The 24,093-nt window shown below is 32.9% G+C and overlaps 1 protein-coding gene across 13 annotated transcripts in view; it reads right to left on the bottom strand.

Moving 5' to 3' along the window:
• LOC143223693 (protein hu-li tai shao-like) overlaps positions 1-24,093 on the bottom strand; it is a 71,953-nt gene that overhangs the window by 5,173 nt on the left and 42,687 nt on the right. For 5 of the 13 annotated variants that reach the window (XM_076452012.1, XM_076452000.1, XM_076452002.1 and 2 more), the window contains exons 9-15: positions 22,191-22,317; positions 19,326-19,412; positions 5,453-5,591; positions 4,652-4,792; positions 3,310-3,372; positions 1,943-2,014; positions 381-460 (exon numbers count right to left, since the gene is read on the bottom strand). In XM_076452012.1, the coding sequence (XP_076308127.1) occupies positions 381-460; positions 1,943-2,014; positions 3,310-3,372; positions 4,652-4,792; positions 5,453-5,591; positions 19,326-19,412; positions 22,191-22,317 (709 nt within the window). The remainder of the gene's footprint in view (positions 1-380; positions 461-1,942; positions 2,015-3,309; positions 3,373-4,651; positions 4,793-5,452; positions 5,592-19,325; positions 19,413-22,190; positions 22,318-24,093) is intronic. The other 8 variants (XM_076452006.1, XM_076452004.1, XM_076452005.1 and 5 more) reach the window with 2 other exon arrangements.

The raw sequence follows: 24,093 nt of genomic DNA, 5'->3' as shown, positions 1-24,093 counted from the left end.
CACAAAACACTTATTACCACAAATTTTATGGATGACATTTACTATAGTCCAAGGTTTCCCAAATTCTTACCATGTTAAACTTGGCAGTTTCATTCTAAAGCAGCTAATAAAAATTATTTTTAATTCATTTAATCCTCTAATTCATTAATCCTATATAAAGCTTCACACAAAGTTGATTGCATTTCTTAACTGATTACTTTCTGAGTGAGCTAATAAATATGAGATGATTGATATCAACATCCATGTAAAGAATTTATCACAAAATTCAAGTTTGAAAACTGACAACACTGAACGTTAAGGTTAATAATATTTCAATTTTTCAAGTAGTGACATGCAAAGATACACAAAGTATTGACTAAAACACCTTTGTTAGTGCTTACCTCTTTGCTGCTCTGGGAAGAATCTGATACCTCACCACTCTCTGTTGACTTGACTTTCTCTCCAGTTGTAGTGGAACCATCTATACATTCATACCCTCAAATCAATAAATATTTTGCAAGAATTTTGTTAAAATTACAGAATCCAACAAAACAGTCAACTAAAACCAGTTAGAAATGCTTGGAGTTGCCAGATTGACTTAGGTGGCCAAGACCAAAAATGAAACTCATATTTGCACTAACTAGTTTACAGTTAATTTGGTTATTTTTCATAAGAGACTTATGTTCAGAGGAGTTCCATACGTTGTTCAAAAACACAATCCAATAGATTTGGTCTATTTGAAAAGTACCCATTCCAAGTTCCATTTGACATCAGTGGCTCAACATTTATAAAAAAAACATTCATACACAACAGTGAAAATTAAAAAAGGATTTTCAAATAAAAGTACTAAGATGTTGGAAAAACATCTGTTACAAGTCATCAAACCATCACCCTCCTATATACTGGATCTACAATTATATCCTGGTAACAACCCATCATTCCAAAATATACCATTTCATCAGATTAAGTTTGGGATAAAGACAGGTATTGAAAATACAGTATCAAAAATGGGGTTTGGACTAGCCACATGAGGAATGGTACTTCACAAACAAGATTTACATTGAGCAATAATAGATAATTATACCAACTAAAAACACTAATTGAACAAACAAGACAAATTTGATGGCTACTGTTTAGCTTTCACATTCAGCTGAAGTTTATTTTATTTACAACTACATCTGGTGGTAACTCCACCAATTTAAAAATAAACACCTTCTGATAGTTTTAAGTCATACAGTGTATATAATTCTGCATCAGTAATACTAGAAATGATAGATGAGTGTAAAAATTATAAAGTTCAAAGGCTTTCTATTGTAACGATTCCTAACTGTCACTCATGGTGCCTATCCATGAGTAAATTAAAACAAAAAATGTTGGTTTTAAAATATTTTATTACCAAACATTTGAGTACTGCTTCGTATGGCAGTAGCTTTTTGAAGTAATTTTATAATTGAGCAAATTATGATAGTAAGTCTTGAACTGGAATAAGGTTGGGACTCCCCATTAAAACACACTTTCTTTTCTTGTTAAACAATTATGTTCCACTGAGGTAATTTTCGATTAGTACACAAAACCTTTCAATTCCATATGGAATACTACATGTGTAGAAAAATAAACAAATTACAGGTCAAGCTTTGGTACAAGTTCAGTTGAAAATACTGCTTGCAGTCTTATCATTAACAATATTATGCTTTTAAGAAAAGTATAACACAAAATGTAACATGTTAATAAAGCATCACTAACACCATACACATATTTCAAAATAATTAGGCACCTTATATAATTAAGCAAGCAGGTGTTTCAAACAGTAATAATACCAACAAACAAAGTAGAACAGAAATATTCTCCTATGACATACAAACAAAGCAGAACAAAAACATTCTCCTATGATATAATACCCCATAAGGTAAGCTAAAGACTTATTTCTTACCAAAACAAAAGTATTTTTTTAGCTTTAACTCACCCCATCCATAGTTAGTTTGGTCCACAGAATAGGCATGCTGTCTAGGATACATTTTGTGGGCTTTCTTAGAAACTGTTAACAGGACATGCAGTATCATGCAACACAACAGTACAGGCACCGGTTAGTTTCACACAATTTAATAACATGACGTAAACAGTACTACCAACATTTAATTAGTTTTCAGGAAACACAATACCACAGAGACTTATAGCTGACATACCACAAAGTTGAAGAATGGAATATCAGTCAAGTAAGCCAATATTTACAAGTTTTAGCTGTCAAGATATCATCTCTGAGGTTTATATAAAATAGGTTTTATCACTTTCTAGTTACCGTACTTGGTGTTTTGTAATATGTTACATCTGTATACTGTCTTTGAAAATAAAATCTAAATACAAATAAACAAAACAAACCCAAATAAACAACAAATAAAGATAAATTAATGATGCATAGATTAAAGAACCCTCACGATAGAGACTATAATGAGGGATATAAAATATGTCTAACACTACAGCCTGTACTCTGAGAATACTTTAAACATATGCAATCTTTATTTTCCTTGACTGTTTAAGTATTTACATATAAAAGGAGGACAAACATTTAATACATTAAAAAATGAATATATCAGTAAAGTAATTATGCTTCTCTCACAAAAATCAAATAGCTATTCTAAACCTCAAACATTTACTTAACTTTAGTGAATCAAATAATGTGCTTTCACTGAAACCAATTTCTAAAACCTATAACTATTATGTTAGTTAAATAGAAACACCCACATGGTAATGTAGCTGGATAAATCTTATGAACCCAAAACTTTTATACTACTTTGTTTGTAAATACAAACTCTCCTTCCTTCAGAACTGTATAAAAGTCCTGAACCTTAAACTATTACCTTATTATGTTGAATGGAAACTCTCCTCCCTTCAGAACTGTATAAAAGTCATGAACATGAAACTATTACCTTATTATGTTGAATGGAAACTCTCCTCCCCTCAGAACTGTATAAAAGTCATGAACATGAAACTATTACCTTATTATGTTGAATGGAAACTCTCCTCCCCTCAGAACTGTATAAAAGTCATGAACATGAAACTATTACCTTATTATGTTGAATGGAAACTCTCCTCCCCTCAGAACTGTATAAAAGTCATGAACATGAAACTATTACCTTATTATGTTGAATGGAAACTCTCCTCCCCTCAGAACTGTATAAAAGTCATGAACATGAAACTATTACCTTATTATGTTGAATGGAAACTCTCCTCCCCTCAGAATTGTATAAAAGTCATGAACATGAAACTATTTATTACCTTATGATAGTTACATATAAACTCAGTTCCAGGTTGAGTCAAATCAAAGTTCAGTACCTGAAACTTTCACCTTATCAGAGAGAGATCGCTGAAGTTGAGCCCCAGAAGGATATTGGAACACTGGTAAATGAGGAAGGAAACCATGCATAACAATCACAGAAACATGCTACAGTTTTACTCATGCATTAAGTGTTTCATGCAGATGACGATACACAAGTAATGATTCAAGAAGCTAAACATTTTCTTCACATTTTAATATATGTACACTGACACACTCCTATACTAAAATTAGTTGGTAAACTGGCACAAAACTCAAACAGTCTAGCACAGTAAATGTTGAACTGAATATTTTATGATCTAACATGGGAACCAACAAGTACTCTACTTTAAGAGGTTATGCACTAGAAAGAGTTGTTGAACAATAAAATAGTTTAAATTAAAGCTGAAGTTTAAACAATGTCCATTTAAACAGAATAAATAAATGTGTTTATAAGCTTCTCATGCCTAATAAAGGAACCATCCGTACTTTTATGGTTCCTTACACTTCTGAGCTTTTCTGTAGACAAAATTAACAGTGTAATTAACACAAAGGAAACTGAGTGAACAATAAGAATATTTGTTTTGTTTAGAAACATTTCCATGATGTGACTTGTTGTAAATATATCTAAGATTTTAAATTAACAAAAAACTTAGTTTTAACTATTAAATTTCAAGTTGACTTCATTATTTAAAAAAACAAATAAATCAGAAATGCAATAGCCATATAAAAAATTGTAAGATTTCTCAATATATCAAAAATGAAAATTGTGTCATACCATTATACACATACACACAAAAAAAAAAGAAAAATTCAAAACTAAGCAGGAGAAGTTATAAAACATACTTCAATATAAATTACTTTGTTTGGTGTAAATAAAGAATGATCTATTCCTTTGTTTTAAATCTTCAAACTAAATTTTGTTAAGCTAAGAATCTAGTACAATGCTTCAAAATTGACTTTTTTTTTTAATCTAGAAGCCTAAATCAAACAAAAAATTCTGCTAATTTTGTACTCAAATTATATTAGTAAAATTTTATTAATAATTCCCCTTACTTTTATTCACTTACTAATACATTAAATGCTTACAAAATGAGCAAGTAAAAACCTTTGAACATGCTTTAAATGGAATATGGACATTAATCATTATACAATCTCAAAAACCAAAATAGAGTTCCCACAACAGAAGATTAAACCAAGTACTTCACAGCCAATCAGATCCTTAGTAGATAATATTTGCTATTCAGACAACTTGACTCATTTTATAAATAGATACCAAAATGCTATTATTTTCATGTAATTGAGATGCTAGATTGCAGACTACACCTAAAGAAGGCCATAAAGATGATACTTCAGACTCACCATCATCATCTGATATTGGAGAACTTGCAGAATAAGCTGATGATCTTGAATCAGGAGTAGTAACTACCTCAGTCACAGAGGATACTTGTCCTGACTCGAGTGCTAAAATAATTGGCTTCAGTTTCTCTGGAACTTCACTCACTGAGAAGAAAGAGGCACAAAAACAGAAATTAGTTTTCCAGATGTATGTGGTGAAGTATTTTTATCTACAAACAGGAACTTAATGTGCTTCTTATGGTCTTCTACATTCACAAATGTGCATCATCTTACATTATTTTACAGATACTGAAAAAGCTTTCAATATCATCTCTGTTACAAAGATGTTACAAAGAAAATGACAGCATGTCAATTCTTTCAAGTAAGAAGATCAGTGTTAAAAATTTTACCAAAAATACCCACTTAATACCCTTTTGGAACATTATGAAATTCAAGTTTAAAAGAAAAGTTTAAGGTAAAATAAATGGCATTTTGGTGCAAGCTTTTCATAATTAAACTATATCACATAAAAAACAATAAGCTTCTATAGAAATCCTGAAACTTTTAATTAACATCTGAAAACTTGTATTTACTTTTTAAAAAATTGTTAAAATATTAAAAATAATTCATATTTACCACAGCATGACAAACTTTATAAGTATAATTGTAAATCTGAAAGTTCATAAATGGACTAACTTTTCAATCATCTATAAATCATATTTAGCTTTTAAATTCACAAGCTTTGAAATTTAGGATACTAAGAAGCTACTCAATAATTAGTGCTAACGTTGAGAGTTATTACCTGCAAAACAACTATAGACTCACCCTTTTCTCCTTTTTGCTTCTTTTCCATTATTCTCTTGTATTGGTCCATCTCTTCTTCTGTTAGATTGTACACCACAGTGGTAGCATTACTCTGAGCTCCTTCCACATCATTCATTACTACTTGTTCAACTGTGGTATTCTGATGATCATTAGAAAACACTTTCATCTAAACCTTCTTTTGAAAATGTTATCTATTGCTGTAAAGCTCTTGATGATGTAATATATCAGATGCCACAGCTTTATATTGTGAATATAACTGTTTAAAATGTTGTCTTAAAGACTGTTAAAATGGATTCATTTTAAATTTTAAACTAATACCAAAAGTACATTTAGTTCCAGCATAAAGTCACCAATGCTGGATAACCAAAGTTTTCTTAAACATCATATGGTACCAACTACAAAGTACGTAATGTTAAAATAATTACCAGACCCTAACTATAATATCAAAACATTAAACCAATCACAATATACTACAAAGTATACAACAAATTATTTAAAATCATGATACAAACCACTTCACGTCAAACTTATTTAAAAGAATAATATAATACTCACAGGGATGAAAATAGACAGTATTGTATTGATGACATTAGATAGAATGTTGTACAAGTGTGAAGATATTTATGTACTGTTTCCTTAAAAAAATAGCAATTCAATTATTTTATTTTTTCTGCTCTTAAACGCACGTAAAACAAGTACTGTTTAGACAAATACACTACATCTCACTGAAAGAAAGTTGTCAGTTACTTAATTTATCCAGTAATATTAGTTTGTAGTTGGAGAACAAATTTTGATTGATGTATGTTGTAATTTATCACAAGTATAATCATTTTCTGCCAATCACACAACAAAATTTTAAATTGATAGTTTTAATTTTGTAGTGAAAACAATGTCATATGGTGTAAACTGTTACAGCATTTTAACTGTAGAAACTGGATATCAGATTTCAGTGGAACACAGATATGAACAATACGGTAGGATTACCGGTAAGAAAGTTGAATGTATATAGCGATCTTTATTCAAAATATGAGAATTGAATACATGGGATGAGGATGTTCAATTATTTTTTCATTAGCAGAATACAAGGAGCAGCTTTAAAAAAGGGTGGTGGTGTAAAACACCCTAAATCTGAATGTCATATTCAAACACAAGTTAGAAAGCAGACCACAGTCTGTTGAAGATACTTTCAAACCACCACCATTAGACCTTGTATGGCATACAGAGGAGCAACAGAACAAACAATGTGTTTCTCAACAGACAGATCCAGCTTACGTACATAAGAACTGCCATTTGAAAAGTTTGTAGATTTGAAAAAGAAACAGCAGATAGAAGTATTAAGAATTTATGCAAAAGAACTAAAAAAACTAAAATCAAATTTTTTCACCCTGTGATGGAAAAGTCGTAATGCAAATACAAGGAAGATTCTGCTGTTTGTGAAGTATGTATGAATGCAAGAAACAAACTTACTGTGAAATGACTGTTTTAATTTTGCATTATCTATACACATATTTACATGTAATTTATCATAAACAAGGTATTATGTAGTATAGTTTTTAAACAATAGTCTTGAAGTTCACTAACATATATGCAACTAATCATACCTCTAACAAACACTTTTATAAACAGACTAAAGGACACAACCATGGAAGGGTTATACACAGTACTCAAAACCTGTAGACAACTGATTGGCTTGTGCACTGACTGTGCTGTGCTAATTTTAAGCATGAAGTCTTGCTGTTTATCTGAGAAAATGCATGACAGTGTTATTCACTGTCTTAACTTCATACACCTTTCATAAAAGATCAATATAGAACTTTAAAAATGGTACAACTGACAGCCATGTACAGGTTTCGGTTTTACAGATTAGAGTTTGCTGTTAGAAATAAACTGATAGACATCGGGATAGCCCTTTTTTGTCTATATTAAATGAGCCTTTAACAAAATAATGAACTTGGAGATCAGAAAGAATTAGGGAAAGTTTTATGAGCAGAGATAACTCAGTTATGTTCAAGCACACAATGGCTGAAACACAAATATAAAGCACCTGAAGTCCTGATGCAGCCTAACCATGTCACAATGCAGCACCAGAATGGAAGTGTCAAAAGCAAATCTGAAGTTTTTAAAAGGCTGACACCTCAACAAATCTATTTCTGAATTTAATGTTCTTTTATGAAACACCACTTTACACTGGCAAGCTTATCTCTAAATTTGCAAAGCAACAGTGCTGATTTTTCACCTTTTATCTTGTGTTAAGGCTGCACATGCAGAAATGTATACCAGTATAGGTGGTAATCCTGTATGCAGAGAACTTGTATGCATATGCTGTTAGAGTAAATGTGGAAGATAATAATGTAGAATTGTAACACAGAATAATTACTTTCCAAATGCCCGAAGGGTCACTGAATTCTTTATATCACACAAAGATATATGGAAAAAAAGTTAAAAATGTATCACAAACAGACTTGTATACTTATTAAAACTAGACATCCACTTTCCAGCTGCTTAAAGATGGTGGATGTTGCAGCATGCAATGTTCATGAATTACACAGGCCTGCAATGGCTTTAGTCTTGAAATTGTTATGTGGTCCAAGGTAATTCTTGGATGTTGAATCCAAAAGGAATATTACTTTTTTTCCCCATCACATAGTTTTCACAGAACATATGTACTTTTACGAGTCAATCGTTTTCATTGAAATTGTGATATATTTTGTTTTACTTAAAATGGTGACAACCAATACCTATACACTTCTCTCGGCTAATCTGAATGGAGAGTTATCAATACTTCTAGAACCCACAAGAAACAGTGCTAGTATACAAGTGGTTAACAGGCTTCATGATGTGTCACTTTAGGATAATTGTTTCTATGTGCACTTTAACATTTTTTCTTTTCAATATTATTTATTTGTCACTATCGTAACAAGAGGTTGCATAAATGACCAAAACACATTCTGCAATATTTATGGCACATTTTTTGTAAAGAAGTATAGGAAGAACAGTACAAAATTTGTCAAGAAAGCATATTACTTTAGAATAAAATCTGGAGACCAAAATCAATCATGGGCAATGCACAAAGTTTGTGTCAAAAAGTTGACTTAAAAAAAAGTCTTTCAAATTCCAATGGTCTGGTGTGAAGCTAGAAACCACGTAGATGACTGTTATACCTGCTCATGTATGTACAAGGTTACAATACTTGAAATAAAGAAATTTCTCATCTAAATCTTCAACCTATTATAATACTCGTATGCCCATAAACCTGATGTACCTTTAACAACTCCACTAGAGACTTTTCATACAGTTTTATCAGATTCTGATGTTAATACAAATGATGATAGGAATTGTTTTCAACCTGAAATGTCTGGAAAGATTTCATCAAGACATCAAGAAAACAGAGAAAGTTTCAGGGATGGAGGAACATCAGCATGCTGGTCACTGAAACCAGATGCACCTATAACCATTTTTATCTCTTTAGTCACTGGAATGCAAGTTACATGCCATTAAGCAAAACGCTCTAGTAACTTCAAATGTTTACTGCAGATTCCAGAAAAGGGTTGTGCATTAAAATAGTTCAGTAAATTTCCTGGTGATAAATTTCACAAAATATTTTGTTTTTATAATTAAAAAGAACACCATTAGCAGGATTACTGTTACAATCAGTGAAGAGGAGGTAGACTATTTACCTGGACAGTTAAAAATAGTCACAGATTTACATTTAACAAATCATTTAACCAAAAGAATTAAGAAAGTAAAAGCAACTGAATCTGTTTTAATTTTAGCTAACGTGTTTTCTAATTACAGGAAGTTAAGCTATTTAAAGAAAAAGTTTTAAAGTTACATGAGAAATAATTCAACTAAAAGGCAAATATTTGTTTAAAACCAAATTTAATATTTTTAACAAAAACTATTTATGGAATTTTTTGATACAGAATCTTATTAATTTGAAAACTGTATTAAGAAACTGTTACATAAATCCAAACACTGCTACACAAATTAGATTAAGTTGTAGATTTCCTATACCAGTTGGTTAGTTTGTTGGTGGTTCATGGCACTGAAACCATCTGCACCAAACAAGTTGTAAAAATAGAAAAGTAAAATATTATACAAGATAAAATAAATCAAGTTAACAACCAAATAATCTTCTAAAAGCAGGTGAAAAACTTAAATAGAATTAAAAAGGTCAATGGCCCATAAAAATGTAGAAATGCAAAAAGCTGAACAGTGTCACCATTGCCAATTACACTGTCCAACATCCAGGGGTAAACCATGGAAAAGACATCTAAAACGGTGTTGTTACTCCTCAGAGTTGTAATGATGATACAACAGTAAAATGTCAGCTATTGCGGCATGAGTATCATAAAGCCAACACATTGGTTAATCAGTCCCAGATTAAAAAACACAATGGGTTAAATTGTGACCAATATGTAGCCAGGACAACTTTCTCCTTCTGGTCCTCATAGAAACCAGACAGCCAAAGAGTAACAGAGGGTTTCATCTGGTAAAGTTTGTTATTATGTTCCTCAGTCCAAGTCAACTGCCAAATGGCACAAAGATGAGCCTTGAATACCAGACCATGGTTAGTATATGGAACAGGCACAGCCATAACAGCACTAGAACAGATGGACTTAATTTCAGTGTCAGCAAGCTTGTCTCAGCAAATACCTACATAGCCAGATATCCAGAAAATTGGATAGAAACAGAAGATAGAGAAAACTGAGTAAAATATTTTGAATATCAATAAAAACAGAGCAGGAGATAATGTGAAGCAATTCCAGGGCCAACAAAGAGCTGAGAGATTCGGTATAAATTGTTTGGTTGATTTGGCATTTAAATGGCACATACCAGATAAGCTATCTGTGCCAAATATCTGGTAAAAAAGGTAAAATTAAAGTAAATTTAGTAAAATTCATAACAGGAAATTAAGGTAAAACAAAACAAAGTTTTAAAAACAAATAGCATTAAAACCAATGTTTACATCTAGTCTAGAGCAGTAAGAGAAAAAATACAGTAATACAAACTGTTAAGAACTTTCTGCAACATAACTGTAATTATTATAACTCACCAGGAAGACTAACAAGTAGTTCAAAAACCACAATCAGTCACCTTTCCAGTCCTGGTTGAATTATTTGACGTTATGGCCATTTTCAGAAAGTAATAAAAGTTTAAAAAGACTTAGAGCAAAATTTTAAGTATAGCTTGCCAGGATGAGTAACAGGTAGTTCAAATGGCAGCATTAGTCACCTGATGTTGGACATTCCAGTCCTGGTTATTTGACGTTACAGCCATTTTCTAATTTCAAATTGAACTAGATGGAGTTTGATTCTTAAAAGGGAATCACATTAAAAATTGTTTAATGTATAAATTAAAAAACTTAAACAGCATTAAAAAGATTAATGGCCTTTAAGAAACGAAAAACATTTCCAAGGTGGACAGTATCACCATCACAAATAACACTGTCTAACGTTATGGATAAACCTTGGGATAGAACATGTTTAAAATGGTGCCATTGTTGAGTCATGACGATGGCAAGACAGTAAAATGTGACTTATTGTGACCTGAGTATTACAAAGACAACACATTGGTGCATCAGTCCCAGATAAAAGAATATGATGAGTTAAAAAAACTATGACTAATGTGTAGTCTAGTTAGAACAACTTCCTCTTTCCAATCCTTACAGAAGCAAAACTGCCAAAGTCCAATTGAGGGTTTTATTTGGAAAAGCTTGTTTTCACGTTGTTCACTCCAAGTTGACTGCCAACTGGCAAGGAGCCATGTCTTGAATACAGGACCATAGTCCATGTATGGAACAGGCACAGTGGTGATAGTGTCAGAGCAGATAGATTTAGCTGCTGTGTTGGCAAGCTCATTCCCGCAAATACCAATGTGGCATGATATTCAGAAAAACTGGATAGAAGATGATGTTAAAGAAAAATGGGCCAGTCAGTTTTGAATATCAGCATAAACAGGGTGTGAACTAACATGAAGCGATTCCAGGGCCAGTAGAGAACTAAGCAAGTCAGTATAAATAGTGCAGTTTGAGTGCTGCTTAGCTTTATGTGATTCAGAGCAAGAGAAATGGGATATAGTTCAGCAGTGAACACAGAAGCTGTAGATGGTATTCTGTGCACAACCACCAAACCACAACAAACTATGGCAGAGCCCACACAGTCACCTGATTTTGAACCATTTTTATAAATAGAAATGGAAGGATGGTTCATAAAATGTTCAGAAAATAAAGGACGGTACTTCCAATTGGGAATATCTGCTTTTCTCAGATGACTTAAGGACAGGTCACATTTGGGAACTGTAAGAAGCCATGGTGGGATGGACTAACCAGTGGATACAATATTATCCAAGGAGAGGCCCAATTCATCCAACTGCACCTGAATACAAAGGTCCAAAGGACCAATGACAGATCATCTGTTCTGAAAAAGTATGGCCCATTGAGGAAGGAAAACACAACCCCAGGTGGGATGCTTTGGTAAGGAATGAAGTTTTGAAGCATACAATAAAGACAGTTGCAAATGGTGGAGGTGCAAAGAAGGTTCATGAGTCTATGTATAAGCTCTGAAGTGGGAAAGTACAGAAAGCCCCAGTGCAGAGCTGAAGTCCTTGATGATGAATAGGGTCCAGCATCTTTAAGGCTGAGATTCTGGCAGAACCACAGACCAGTGATATATAGTCAAATTTCGATCGAATAAGAGCATGATATATCTTTAGCATAGAACAACAATCTACTCCCCAAGTGGTGGAAGAGATGACACTGAGGATGTTCAGTGCTCTTGTACATTTAACCCTTAGCTGTTTGATGTGTGGTATAAATGTCAGCTTATGGTCAATGATAAGCCCCAAGAACTTTGTATCAGGGACCACAAGCAGCACAACTTCACTAATACGGAGTTCAGGATCAGGGTGAATACCCCGTTGGTGGCAAAAGTTCATGCAAACAGTTTTAGAGAGAGAGAGACATTAAAGCTGTTTGCTGTGGCCCACTTCAGTGGGCAGTCTGTAGCTGCTCCTCAATATACCTCATGTTTGATGACTGACGAGATGTGAGTCGTCGACATAGAGCCTGTTTGCAACAGTAAGAGGGAGTTGTTCAGTGATGGCATTAATCTTTATACTGAAAAATGTTACACTCAAAAGACAGTCATGAGGAACTCCAAGTTTCTAGAGAAAGGAATGGGAAAGTGTGGAACCCACATGAACTTGGAATCTCTTTTCCATTGAAAAATTTATAATAAAAATGGGTAAATGGCCATGTAACCCATATATATATAAAGATCTTGCAAAATGCTATACCTCCATGTTGTATCATAAGTCTTCTCTGATTAACATTTCAAGTCAAATCAGATGGTCCATAGTGGAGCCATGGATTATTATAGTTAGAGACAATAAGCTCGTAAGGAAAGATGTGACTGCTCTGCCCAAGTCTTGATAGCTGAGAAGGTGGAGGAAGAAGAAGTGCTAGATACCTGGCAAAAACTTTCACCTAGAGTATCAGGGATGCTCCAGGTATCAGTAACTTCCTGGCCATCAGAGAGCAAGATCAAGAGGGGGACAGAATTATATTGTCCACTGACTTTTCGAATCTTGTCCCACATGACTTTGGTGGAACTGGTGGTAGAAAGAATGCTGGTTGTGAATTTAATCCAAGATTCCGTCTGGCTTTGATGTCTCACCTGCCGAGCATGTGCATGGGCCTGCTGCGAAGCAATGCAGTTCCAGAGCATAAGATACCTACAAAAAGTATCCCAGGCCCGTTTTTGAGCCTTCTGTGCAATGTGGCAGGCAGAATTCCACCACGGACGAGGATATCATGAAAAATGGGTTGAGGTTTTAGAAATACACTGAGCAACTGCCTGTTTACTGATGGCTCACAGACGATGGCAGGATCAAGTTCTGCAAGAGCAGTGAAAGAGATCCAGTTTGCTTGACCCAGCTTCCACCAAGGCAGGTGGGTCGAGTGGCATCAACCATGGACAGTCTCTCTTAAAATTATAGGAAAATAATCACTGCCTCATGGATAATTGTCAACCCTCCATGAAAAGTGGGAGAATAGTAAAGGGGAGCAAACTGAGAGATCAATAGCAGTAGAGGACAGACTAGGTGCATGAAAATAAGTAGAAGAGAAAAGAGAAAGGTTGTGACCAGAGAGCATGTGCATCAGCACTTCACCAGAGTGGATGATGTTAATTAAAGTCCCCAGGATTAAAAAGGGAGACAGCAACTGTTCAATGAGAGCATCAAGCTCTGGTTGATCCTAGGTCTCTTTAGGAGTCCAGTTGAAAAACAAAGAGTGATGGCAAGGCCCAAGGAAACACAGATGCCAACAGGCTCCAAGGGTGTGTTGAATGGCAAAGACAGGGTGGACACATGCTGATCAACCAGCAGTACCACCCCTCCAAGCACTCATCCATCACACATCTTGTCATTTCTGCACAAAGAAAACTGCCAAAAGGTAACTGTATTGGCAGGTTTCAGAAATGTTTCCTGTAAGGAAAGACACACAGGATGGCAGGAAATAGAGTTTTGATGTCACCCAGATTAGAACGTAAACCTTGACAGTACCATTGTACCAAGGTGGCCATTTTTATTTATGTGTAGGAAAATTGGGTGGAAAGCCTTTTTGTTTATATCCATGTCTTTTTTCTTTATTATCTTTATTCAAAGAAGGTGTCTCGACCTCCATGGTTCCTGCCGTGGGTCGATTGGGCAGGTCTTTACTGTTGGAAGAGGATTCTAGTGACTGAGGGTGTGAACGAATGATCGTTTTGCATCTAGGGGTGGGAGAAGATGCATGTACCCAGAATCAAAAGAAATGGATCTTACGGTTTGCTAGAATATATGTTAGGGACAGAGATGGGTGTTGAAGTTGATCCATCAACTTTAACTACAGAGGTCAAAAGACCTCATTTGGTTAGAGAACAATTCTTTTGGAGGTGCAGAGACATGTGTCTGCATTCTCACTGTAGTAGTGGAACGAAGTGCAGCAGCATACGTCCAAAATGAAGTGGTGGACAGTAACTTTCAAACCTCAGGGTAAGTAATGTTATGAGATGTTTTCTAACGCTGCACCTATTTTTCCTCCAACCATTTAGGGCAAGAACGAAAGTAGGAAGGGCGAGAACCATTGCAGTTGACACAATGTGGGTCCATGTCACACTCATAGGCATTGTGGTCCTTGCCATCACAACAAGCACACATCAGGGAACCACGACATGACGTCTTTGAGTGACTGAACCTCTGACACTGGAAACATCAGAAAGTGTTTGGAATGTACAGCTATAGCCAGCAATTAAGATAACCTGCCTTGATGGTGGTAGGTGGACTTGGTGATGTAAATGTCAAACCAAGGATACTGGTCAGCACCGTAATTCCATCTTTGCAAGTGGATATACGCCTCACTGCAAAAACTCCTTGAGTGGAGAAACCAGTGAGAATCTCCGACTCTGGGATTTTCTTCAAATCCCTCTTAACTATAATTTCTCGTAACGAATTCAAAGTAGCATGAGGCGTAACCTCAATAGGTATATCCCCAATTGCCTTTGGATGCAAGAAGAATTCACTATGTTGAGATGTGGATGTTTCCACCAATATGTCACAAGATCGAAACTTCTTTACTGACTTTGGAGAGTCGGCAAGTCCCTCTAGTCCCTTCTGCCCTAAAGGTTTGTCTGAAAGAGAATGTAGCATAAGAAAATGAGGTACAGGTGTTACAGATGTTGAAGATTTGCTGCTCAGAATCTTCAAGATGTTGTCATTTATCTATGGACTGTTTTTCACTATTTTAAGTTCTTAGTTGAAGGATCCACAATTAAAAAGAATATTTCAGTTCAAGGGACTCAGTGTGCAAAATTCTGGACTGGAATGTGCAGAAATCTCCTGTGAAGTGCTGAAGTTCTAGATGGTGAATGGGGTCCTGTATCTTCAAGGCCAAGGTCCTGGCAAAACAAGAGATCAGAGGAGAATAGTTTAGTTTAGACCAAATAAGGGCAAAATAGATTTTCAGTGTAGAACATTGATCCACTCCCCAAGAGGTAGAAGAGAGGACAAGGAGAATATTCAAAGATAAGCCTCAAGAACTTTGCCTCAGAGATTATGGGAAGAACATCATCACCAAGATGGAGCTTAGGGTAGGGTGTATACCCTGCTGTTGGCAAAAGTGCATACAGGTGATTTTGGGGTTTTATACAACAGTACAAAGAAGTTGTGTAGTGAGAGCACTAACCTTGATGTTAAAATGTGTAACACTGAAAACACAGCCCTGAGAGACTCCACATTCCTGTGGAAAAGAATGAGAAAGAGCTGAACACAGCTAATGGCCATATCACCCATACAAATGTGGGTCCCTCAAAATATACATCCAAGTAGTGTTATAAACCTTCTCATGGTCCAAGAACATGGATATGATGTTTTCTCCTGACAAAGGTTTCTCTAATTGATGTTAAGTCAACTCAGATGGTCTGTGGTGTATGGCTGTCAATGGGGCCCACACTGGGTATACAAGAGGAGGTTGTATGATTCAAGAAACCAAACAAGACAAACATTCCATCCTCTCCAAGACCTTAACAGAGACAGCTAGTGAAAGGAACTAGATGATAATTGGAAGGAGTCTTGGGACCAGCTCCTCCATGTACATTAAACATGTGGGTAGATATTCAGATACCAAAAATAAACTGAAAACAGAGATTTCCCATACAAAAGGAAATCTTCTACATTTACTAAACTACAAAGTACAATGTCTAAGCTTTTTAAAACTATCACATGATACTAACTACAAAGTATGTACATAAACCTAACTAAATCTACAAACAATTTAAATTCCTTGTTCCCCCGTTTCAATAACTACCTCAAAAGCATCTGTGGTAACTTATAGTTCCATATTTGGAAATGTAACTAATTCAGACAAGTTAAAATGTGAAAAGTTTTGTAATAAAGTTCACAGGAAAGTTTACAATATTCAGGTTTACTAACTTTGAGCAAGGAAATAACTGAAAAAACTGTAAGCAGATTTCAAAATGAACAAACAGTTAGCAAAGGAGTGAAAGTAAAGCTAAGTGAATGAATAAAAACAAATTATTTATACAACAAAGTACAACTGTCTTTACCAGAGTTGTCTAGTTTCATTTTCTGAGAAATACTTTTTAGCTTCTGCAACCTATACAAGTCAAAAACAAGAAAAATTCACTTCAAACAGAACACCTGCACAAACGTATCACTGATTTATTCTTTCTCGATACAGTAGGGTGAAGCAGAGTAATTCTTTCTAGAGTGGTAAACTAAAATGAGCATATATATAGGCTTCCTCCAACTGATGACACTCAGAGAATGTCATTCCAAACTACAAACAATTCAACTGCTTGTACTTAAAACATGCTATCCCTAACTGTTTACAATTGAACTGATGGTACCTACATTATACTATTATCATTTTAATGAAAGTCAATTATCTACTGAGCAATCTGAATAACCAAGTTAGATCCAGGAAGTTTTCTATGTCCAAACACATCAACTAATAGTATTTAATTTACTTACACCTTTGTTATGATAGTGTGTCAAAAAGAGAATAACTACACTCAATAAAATAGAATAATATGGTGAAAGCTTTTATTAGAAACAATGTCACACAATACAGTTTGAGATTTTCCTGAAGAATTAAACCTGAAGAATGACAAACATCCTACAACAGCAGAAGCACCTTACATTTCACTTTAAAAAAACGAAACTTCCAAATTCAATCAAAAGAGATCTTATCCTCATGGAATATGATATTCAATCTTCACTTTACGAGCTTACAGAAACTCATTTTGAATAAACATTTTACAACCACCGTTTACAGTTAAATTTTGTAATCCAACAATTCTTTTTTTCTGCTTAATAGTTATAGACATAATACTATGAACATCCAAAAACTGAACAATTGGAATATTTACAAGCACTACAACATGATGTATTTTGCACAGAAAAACACAGCAGGAATGCTAACTATGTTTATCTACTTTAGTGTATGCTGTTGACATATTTTAACTACCTATAATCAATCAATTACATTTTCAGTAGGTTTCAATTTAACTTTTCCCACATGTGAAACATTAAAAAAATGTTAAGAAATAAATAAAATGGATTATTAGAAACAAATTTTGTTTCCATAGCTATAAGTTAGAGAACAATCCTCTTCAAACTTGCTATTCAATCTGGAGTTTTAATTTTCCCTACACCAATCAGAAAAACCACACTAGCTGGTTTAATTAAAAAAAGAATGTATTGGTTAAAGCATTTCCCAGAACAAAGTTATGTCTCCACTCTCACTTAACAGCAAACTGAGAACAGTGTTAAGTCTCATAGGCTTGTCATGGAAACGTGCATGAATATACAATAATATGCAAAACACAAGCTGCTGATAACATATAACAGCAAAATTTATCACATCAAAGGCACAAATACAATATACCAATAACAATTTACACATCCTTACAACCAGGGTACAACAGAGGTACTTTCACACATACTCACTGCTACCAACAAGTATTTCATGTGTCGGTAAATGACAGAATGAGCCAGTGAAACTACACAGGACATGAGATCTTTAATTTACATTCCAATGCTTATGACCATCTTCATACAATTGGATTTAAAAGTTCTTTAAGTCATATGGACTCCTTTATAGTTTTCTATTCTGGTAGTCCTTTGTGATGTAATTGGCAGTGGTTGCACAACCTAATTATATACCTTTTGTGAAAAATACTCAGCTTTATCAGCTAAGGAGACACAATGCTATAAATCAAATAATTCTCACAAACAATAACATCTTCAACTGGAACCCAAAGCCTAGCAAGATGTAGGGAGATCCTGTGATTTAACCTTTGTTAAAAAATTTTTTCATGCAGATTTTTTAAAACTGAATTTCTTTGATATGACTAAGATACAGACCAAATAATGTAAAATGTACACAAACTAAACATTTTCATTTGTTACATTTGAGTTGCCCAATTTCGCTAAACCAACTATAAACATATTTCAATTTTCCATTGTACAAACTCCGTTATTAGTAAAAAAAGCTACTCTTTATACTGCACTTTATTGATACAATTTCAAATTAGTTTTTTTTTAATTAATTATATTTGTTGGTAAATGTTTAATTTTACAGGCTATTTTGCCAATTTAAAATTCTTCTACACTTTCGAGTTTACACTTTTCTACAAATAGCTGACTAAGTTTTACCAAATGTTTCTTTACACAAAATATAAAAATTGAGCCAAACTTAAGAAAAATTCAACAGTACTGCCTGGCTGAAACAAACAATTAAAAAGAAAAAAAGAACTTGTAACAAAAATCACTAGCAAAACCAAACTAGCATGCTCCAACAGTTCAGGGATTTTTGTGCTTCTGTATACAAAGAACATAGTCATTCACATGGAATTAAATTATTCTTGTGGGCCTTCAAGTTTCATTTATGTTTCTTGTGATACTCAACTCCAGTTAATAAGTATTAAACTTTCCTTAAAAAATAACATAAGTACTGATACTTTTGCAAGTATGTCTGCTTTTCTTTTATGCACTACAAAGCCTGTAGTTCTATAGCAAAGTTATACATTCCTCGGCAATAAGCTTAAATTATCTTGCACGTAAATTGTTACAAAATTAGTTTCATTCCCACAGTTATCCGAAACTTGGCATCTCTAACACATTTAATAACAAGTACACACTTTAAATACTTTTACCATTCTATCAGATTGTATATAAATGGACCTGAACCTTTGAAACAAATTTTTTTAGTATAGATCACCTAGTTTACAACACAATATTTACATACATTCTCAGTTTCTTACCTTGTTTATAAAGATTTGTTGAAAATTTCAAAGTAAATAAAACTAACCTCTGTTTGTGCATCAGGAGAATGGAACTGGGGGGGTGAGGTGGTTTTTATTGGGGTGCTGTGGGGTGGGGAACTCTCCAGATCAAACTACAGGTAGAAAAACCAGAGTATAAAGAAAACTATTAAAAAAATGAAACAAAAATACTAAATATAAATAAAAGAGGCAGGTTACAAAGAAAACTAAAGGATAATGTCGTGCAGTAAATCAGCTCTAAAGTAATTATTTTAATGAATCATCATGAATGAGGAAATACGTTTAATAAGGTTAAATCATACAAAGCTTCTGTGGTTATCTTGATATTAACTAAATCAAGGTTTTGTCTGCCACTATAAAACCAGACATTAAAAAAAAGACAAAAATTGTGGGTTTCAAATCATTAGTTCAATGTATCACTAACTTCTTAAACCACCTCAACAGTAAATGTTAATATTTTTGTACACCAGGTTCTTCAAATGACTTGTAGAATACAGAAATATAATTTACATTAAAACACAACAAAACAAATACAGCAAAAATTAATATCACCCAAAGATATGCCATCAGCTGCTTAGTTATGGCAATTTATTTTTATTAAGTTTTCTCATGCACCAGTCAATTCAGTAATATTTTGATTTTTCTTCTAATGTAAATTATCTAAAGATACAAGATATACCATGTAACAGTTAATATGTACTTATTAAATAAAGAAAATTCTGTATTATCTAGTCACAGCAGTGTTTCAAACAACCTTAAAATAGGCCATAAAGGAATAGTATTGCAGAATAATGTCTGATTCAAACATACAATAAATATTAATGACATGTTGCTTGAATTTTTTGCTAAACACATAACAACTCTGACCTAAGAAACTTTAATAAAAACTTAATAAAACACAACGTTCTTTCAATATCTTCAAAACACTTGCTTACACAAACACAAGCCTTTTTATGACATATGTAAAAATTATGAATTGCTGTATCCAAATGAATTAGCTCCCACTTCCCATTTTCTAAAGCATAACAGCACTAAACACAAATAAAAGCATTATTAGGAAAATATAAATTGTGACATGTGGTAAATATAAAAACCTTCAACACTTTAAAATTTTCTATACATGTCCATAATTAAGATTTCAAGATAAGTTTTTGTCTTCTGATAAGAAGTTGCATAGTTTTCTACATAAACTTACATGCATTTGTTGTAATAAATATTTTCTTGTTAAATTAATGAGAGAGGATCAAATCTGTGTTATACATTTCTATTAATGTTTAGCTTGTTACAGTCTTATAAGCATCTTTGTAACTGTGGAAACCTAATGACGTCTTCAGTTACAAGGTTCAAAATACCATTTTTAAAACTATATGTATACATTCATATTAAATTGTAAAATTATGAAATAACCTTACAAAATTCCTTAAGTTTAAAGATGTAAAAGTACATTTCTCAACTAGTAACGAGATGCATGAAGAAAGAACAAGTGATCCGATTGAGAAAGTCACACAAAATATCCAGAAAACCTTCTCAATTTTGTTTACAGAAAAAGTTACAAATTCTGAGAAACCTTAAAATTCATTCCATTTATCAGTACCTACACAAATACTTGGATTGAGAATTAAAAATTTAAACAAAAATGTTAAGTTCCATTACAACTTCATCAAAATTACCTAATTAATCGTATGACAAATTTCAATTTTTTCCCCCTTTCCACAAGTAGTGCATTTTTAAAATTTTTAGACTAAACAACCTTAACTGTTTAATAGCATGGTTGGTACAAAACAGAACAATTTAATCAATACACTATGCCAAACATAAATCACATAACTTCCAGAGTGAAAGAAGAGAAAGAAATTAACAGTGTAGAAAGAAAGAATGTGAAAACAAGGAATCACAACAATGACCATGTGATGAAATAAACAAATCTGGTAAAAAACTTAACTTGCCAAAGTAATTAAAATGAGCAAAAATCTTAAAATATGAAAAACAAATAGAAATATTAAGCATATGAAATGCAGCCTGTATATTTTAGAAGTGAAGAGTACACAAAGTTTATGAGCAAAGAACATTAACTTTGAGAGCTTACGACTTACATACTACAGTTGAACAATGCCTTGGAAGCACATTACTTTCTTTACACACATTCTTAGTTGATCTTGAGTTTACGTTAATTACTTTTTAAAACAAATTTCGAATAGCATGACACTCTACGATACTTCATAATGCAACTTGCAGTAACACTGTTCAAAAAATGCAGAAAAATCACTGCTGTATCATTACTCAGTTAATATTTCAAAATCTTTACTATACATTCTTATTTAACTGTTTTGAAGAAAATTAAAATCTGTTTTTATTCAGTTGATGCAGCAATGAACATGTAAACATTTTATTCAAAAGGAAGTTAAATATATTTCATAGAAATGTCCTACGGAAAGCCAACTTTCAATACACTATTGTATAAGTAACTAAATTACAACATTTATATGAAAAAAATTCCCTTTTCTTGGGCTAAATTATTACAATTCACAGCATGGGTTGCATAAACAAGTTACGAGATTGACTCTTCTTGAAAATGAAAAACATACAAAAAATTGACAAGTTACACCAATAAAGTTAAAACATATTTCCAAGTGCTCAACACATAACACAAGCATAAAAACTGCACTAAATGAAGTGCAGTTTCTTATGTTAGCTCTCTACCAGCATTTCAGAAAAAATAAAACATATTTGTAGTGTTCTTTACACACTCAAAGCCTGAGTTTCCAGTTACTGTTCTACAACAAAGTAAGCTAAAGGAAAGATCTAGAGATGACTTATAACTGTCTCTCTTTCTTGAATAATTGACTCATGATTCCAGTTAGACAAGTAATTTCAACCTTTCACTGAGATACCTTGCTGGTTTTTTTGGAACTAGTGATGGTGGTTTCGGTAACTTCTACTTTCTGTTGAATGTTGGGAGAATTTACCCAACGAAGCTTATCTTGAGTCTTTTTACCTTCCAGCAGCTTCTTCAGAGGACTGTTAAAGGAAAGCAAAGAAACTATTAGTCTGCTAAGTATTCAAAGTTATATTCTACTCAATTCTTAAACAAATTCCACCATACTGACCCTCTTGCCAGGGGTATTCCTTACTGCACATGACAAAACATTTAAGTTTCTTATGTTCAAAGCTTTATTATACTACATTTTGTTTATGTTACAACAATTAGTATAGTAGAGCATAAACTTTTAGCTAATAATCCATATTCTACTAGTGCATAGCTTTAAGTTTTTAATATTATAAAACAACATTTTTAAAAAAGCTGGAATTTCTCCTAGTATGATTCACATAGCACATTTTCTATCAGTATCTTCTAATTTATATTTTATCCACCACCATCCAAGAAACTTGGAAATGTAAATTTCTCAGAAAAACCATAAACTTTATAGCCTTTAATTTTTATTTGATTACAGAACTATCAAAACAGAAAATCAGACCCCTCCTACCACATACACACACACACCTCTAACATCCTCTTTCAAGATTTGTTATTAGTTATCTTCTTACGTTTAATTATATATTACCTATAACCAACAGAAAGGCAAGATTTTCTTTTATCAAATAACACTGTATTATAATCAGTGTGTTTTGAATATATGTGTTAATTTCACTTATAATACAACATTAGTCCCCACAGGAATTACAATTGCATTAATTTTTAACAGCTTTTGTTGCATAGTTAGCTAGCCAGTAAAATTGTGATTGTTAGAGAACATTTTTTTTCACATTATTAGTCTATATTTTTGGTGCATTATTTAATTAAATAAAACATTTAATGCACTACTAAATTAGTATAAAAAATTAGAGTTAACTATCATTGATAACTGACTGCAAGAAAAAAAATACTTGGGTAAATATTTCTTGTTTTTCATGTTTATTCTTTATTATAATAAAAGTGACTCAAATGTAAAAATAAATATCTCTAGGTTAGTTTAGTTAAGATTAGAATAGATAAAAATAATATGATAAAAATATTTCACAAGGTATGCAAGGGAGCATCTTGGAGTAACTCATGGGTAACAGAGTTAATAACATAACAAGAGTTGTAGACTAAGTTATTTACAACTTATAATGACAAAGTAGTAATCAGATACAGTTTACAGGCCGATAAAACAATAAAATTTACTTATAAATAGATGTATACTATTATGAGTTTAAAACTAATTTGGATAAACAAAAGTAATTTCACACTCCATTTGAAGTCATTCTAGAAAGAAAAGGAGGATAATTGATTTATTTCACTTTCTTTTGAGGAGGAAGGGGTTAAAAGCTCTGTCAAATTGACCAACCTTGTATAAAGTTAGGGTAGAGAAAATAACAGATAAAGTTACATTGAAAACAAACATTTAAAATGCATTTAGGAGATCAGTAGTATCAAATCTATAGACATTATACAAGTATAAAAAGGTTGTGGTCAGTCAAATTGATCAAGCCTGTGTGGAAAGAGTTAATCAAGCCTTTCCTAACAAACATTCTCTTTTGTAGGCAAAATTTCTGTAATTTTGTAAATAAGTAAATAAAATCATAATTTTATGTTTAACTCTGCATTCCACTGGAGGAAACTTTTGTGTTACAAGTCACTCTTGATACTCAAAGAAACTGAAGTTTTACAAGAGAAGATTTATGACAATACTACATCCAACAACTTTATGTTCACTTCAAATTCTCATGATTAAGTAAACTTTCTTTTCTTTTATGGGTTGGGTTTTTGAAACTTGTAATTTTTGTAAAAGTAATGAGCAAAATAAAAATACA

Source organism: Tachypleus tridentatus, chromosome 8 (assembly GCF_004210375.1).
Source record: "Tachypleus tridentatus isolate NWPU-2018 chromosome 8, ASM421037v1, whole genome shotgun sequence".
Classification (NCBI taxonomy): Eukaryota; Metazoa; Arthropoda; class Merostomata; order Xiphosura; family Limulidae; genus Tachypleus; species Tachypleus tridentatus.
The sequence above is the reverse complement of the archived record's forward strand: the minus strand, read 5'-3'. Positions and strand labels throughout refer to the sequence as shown.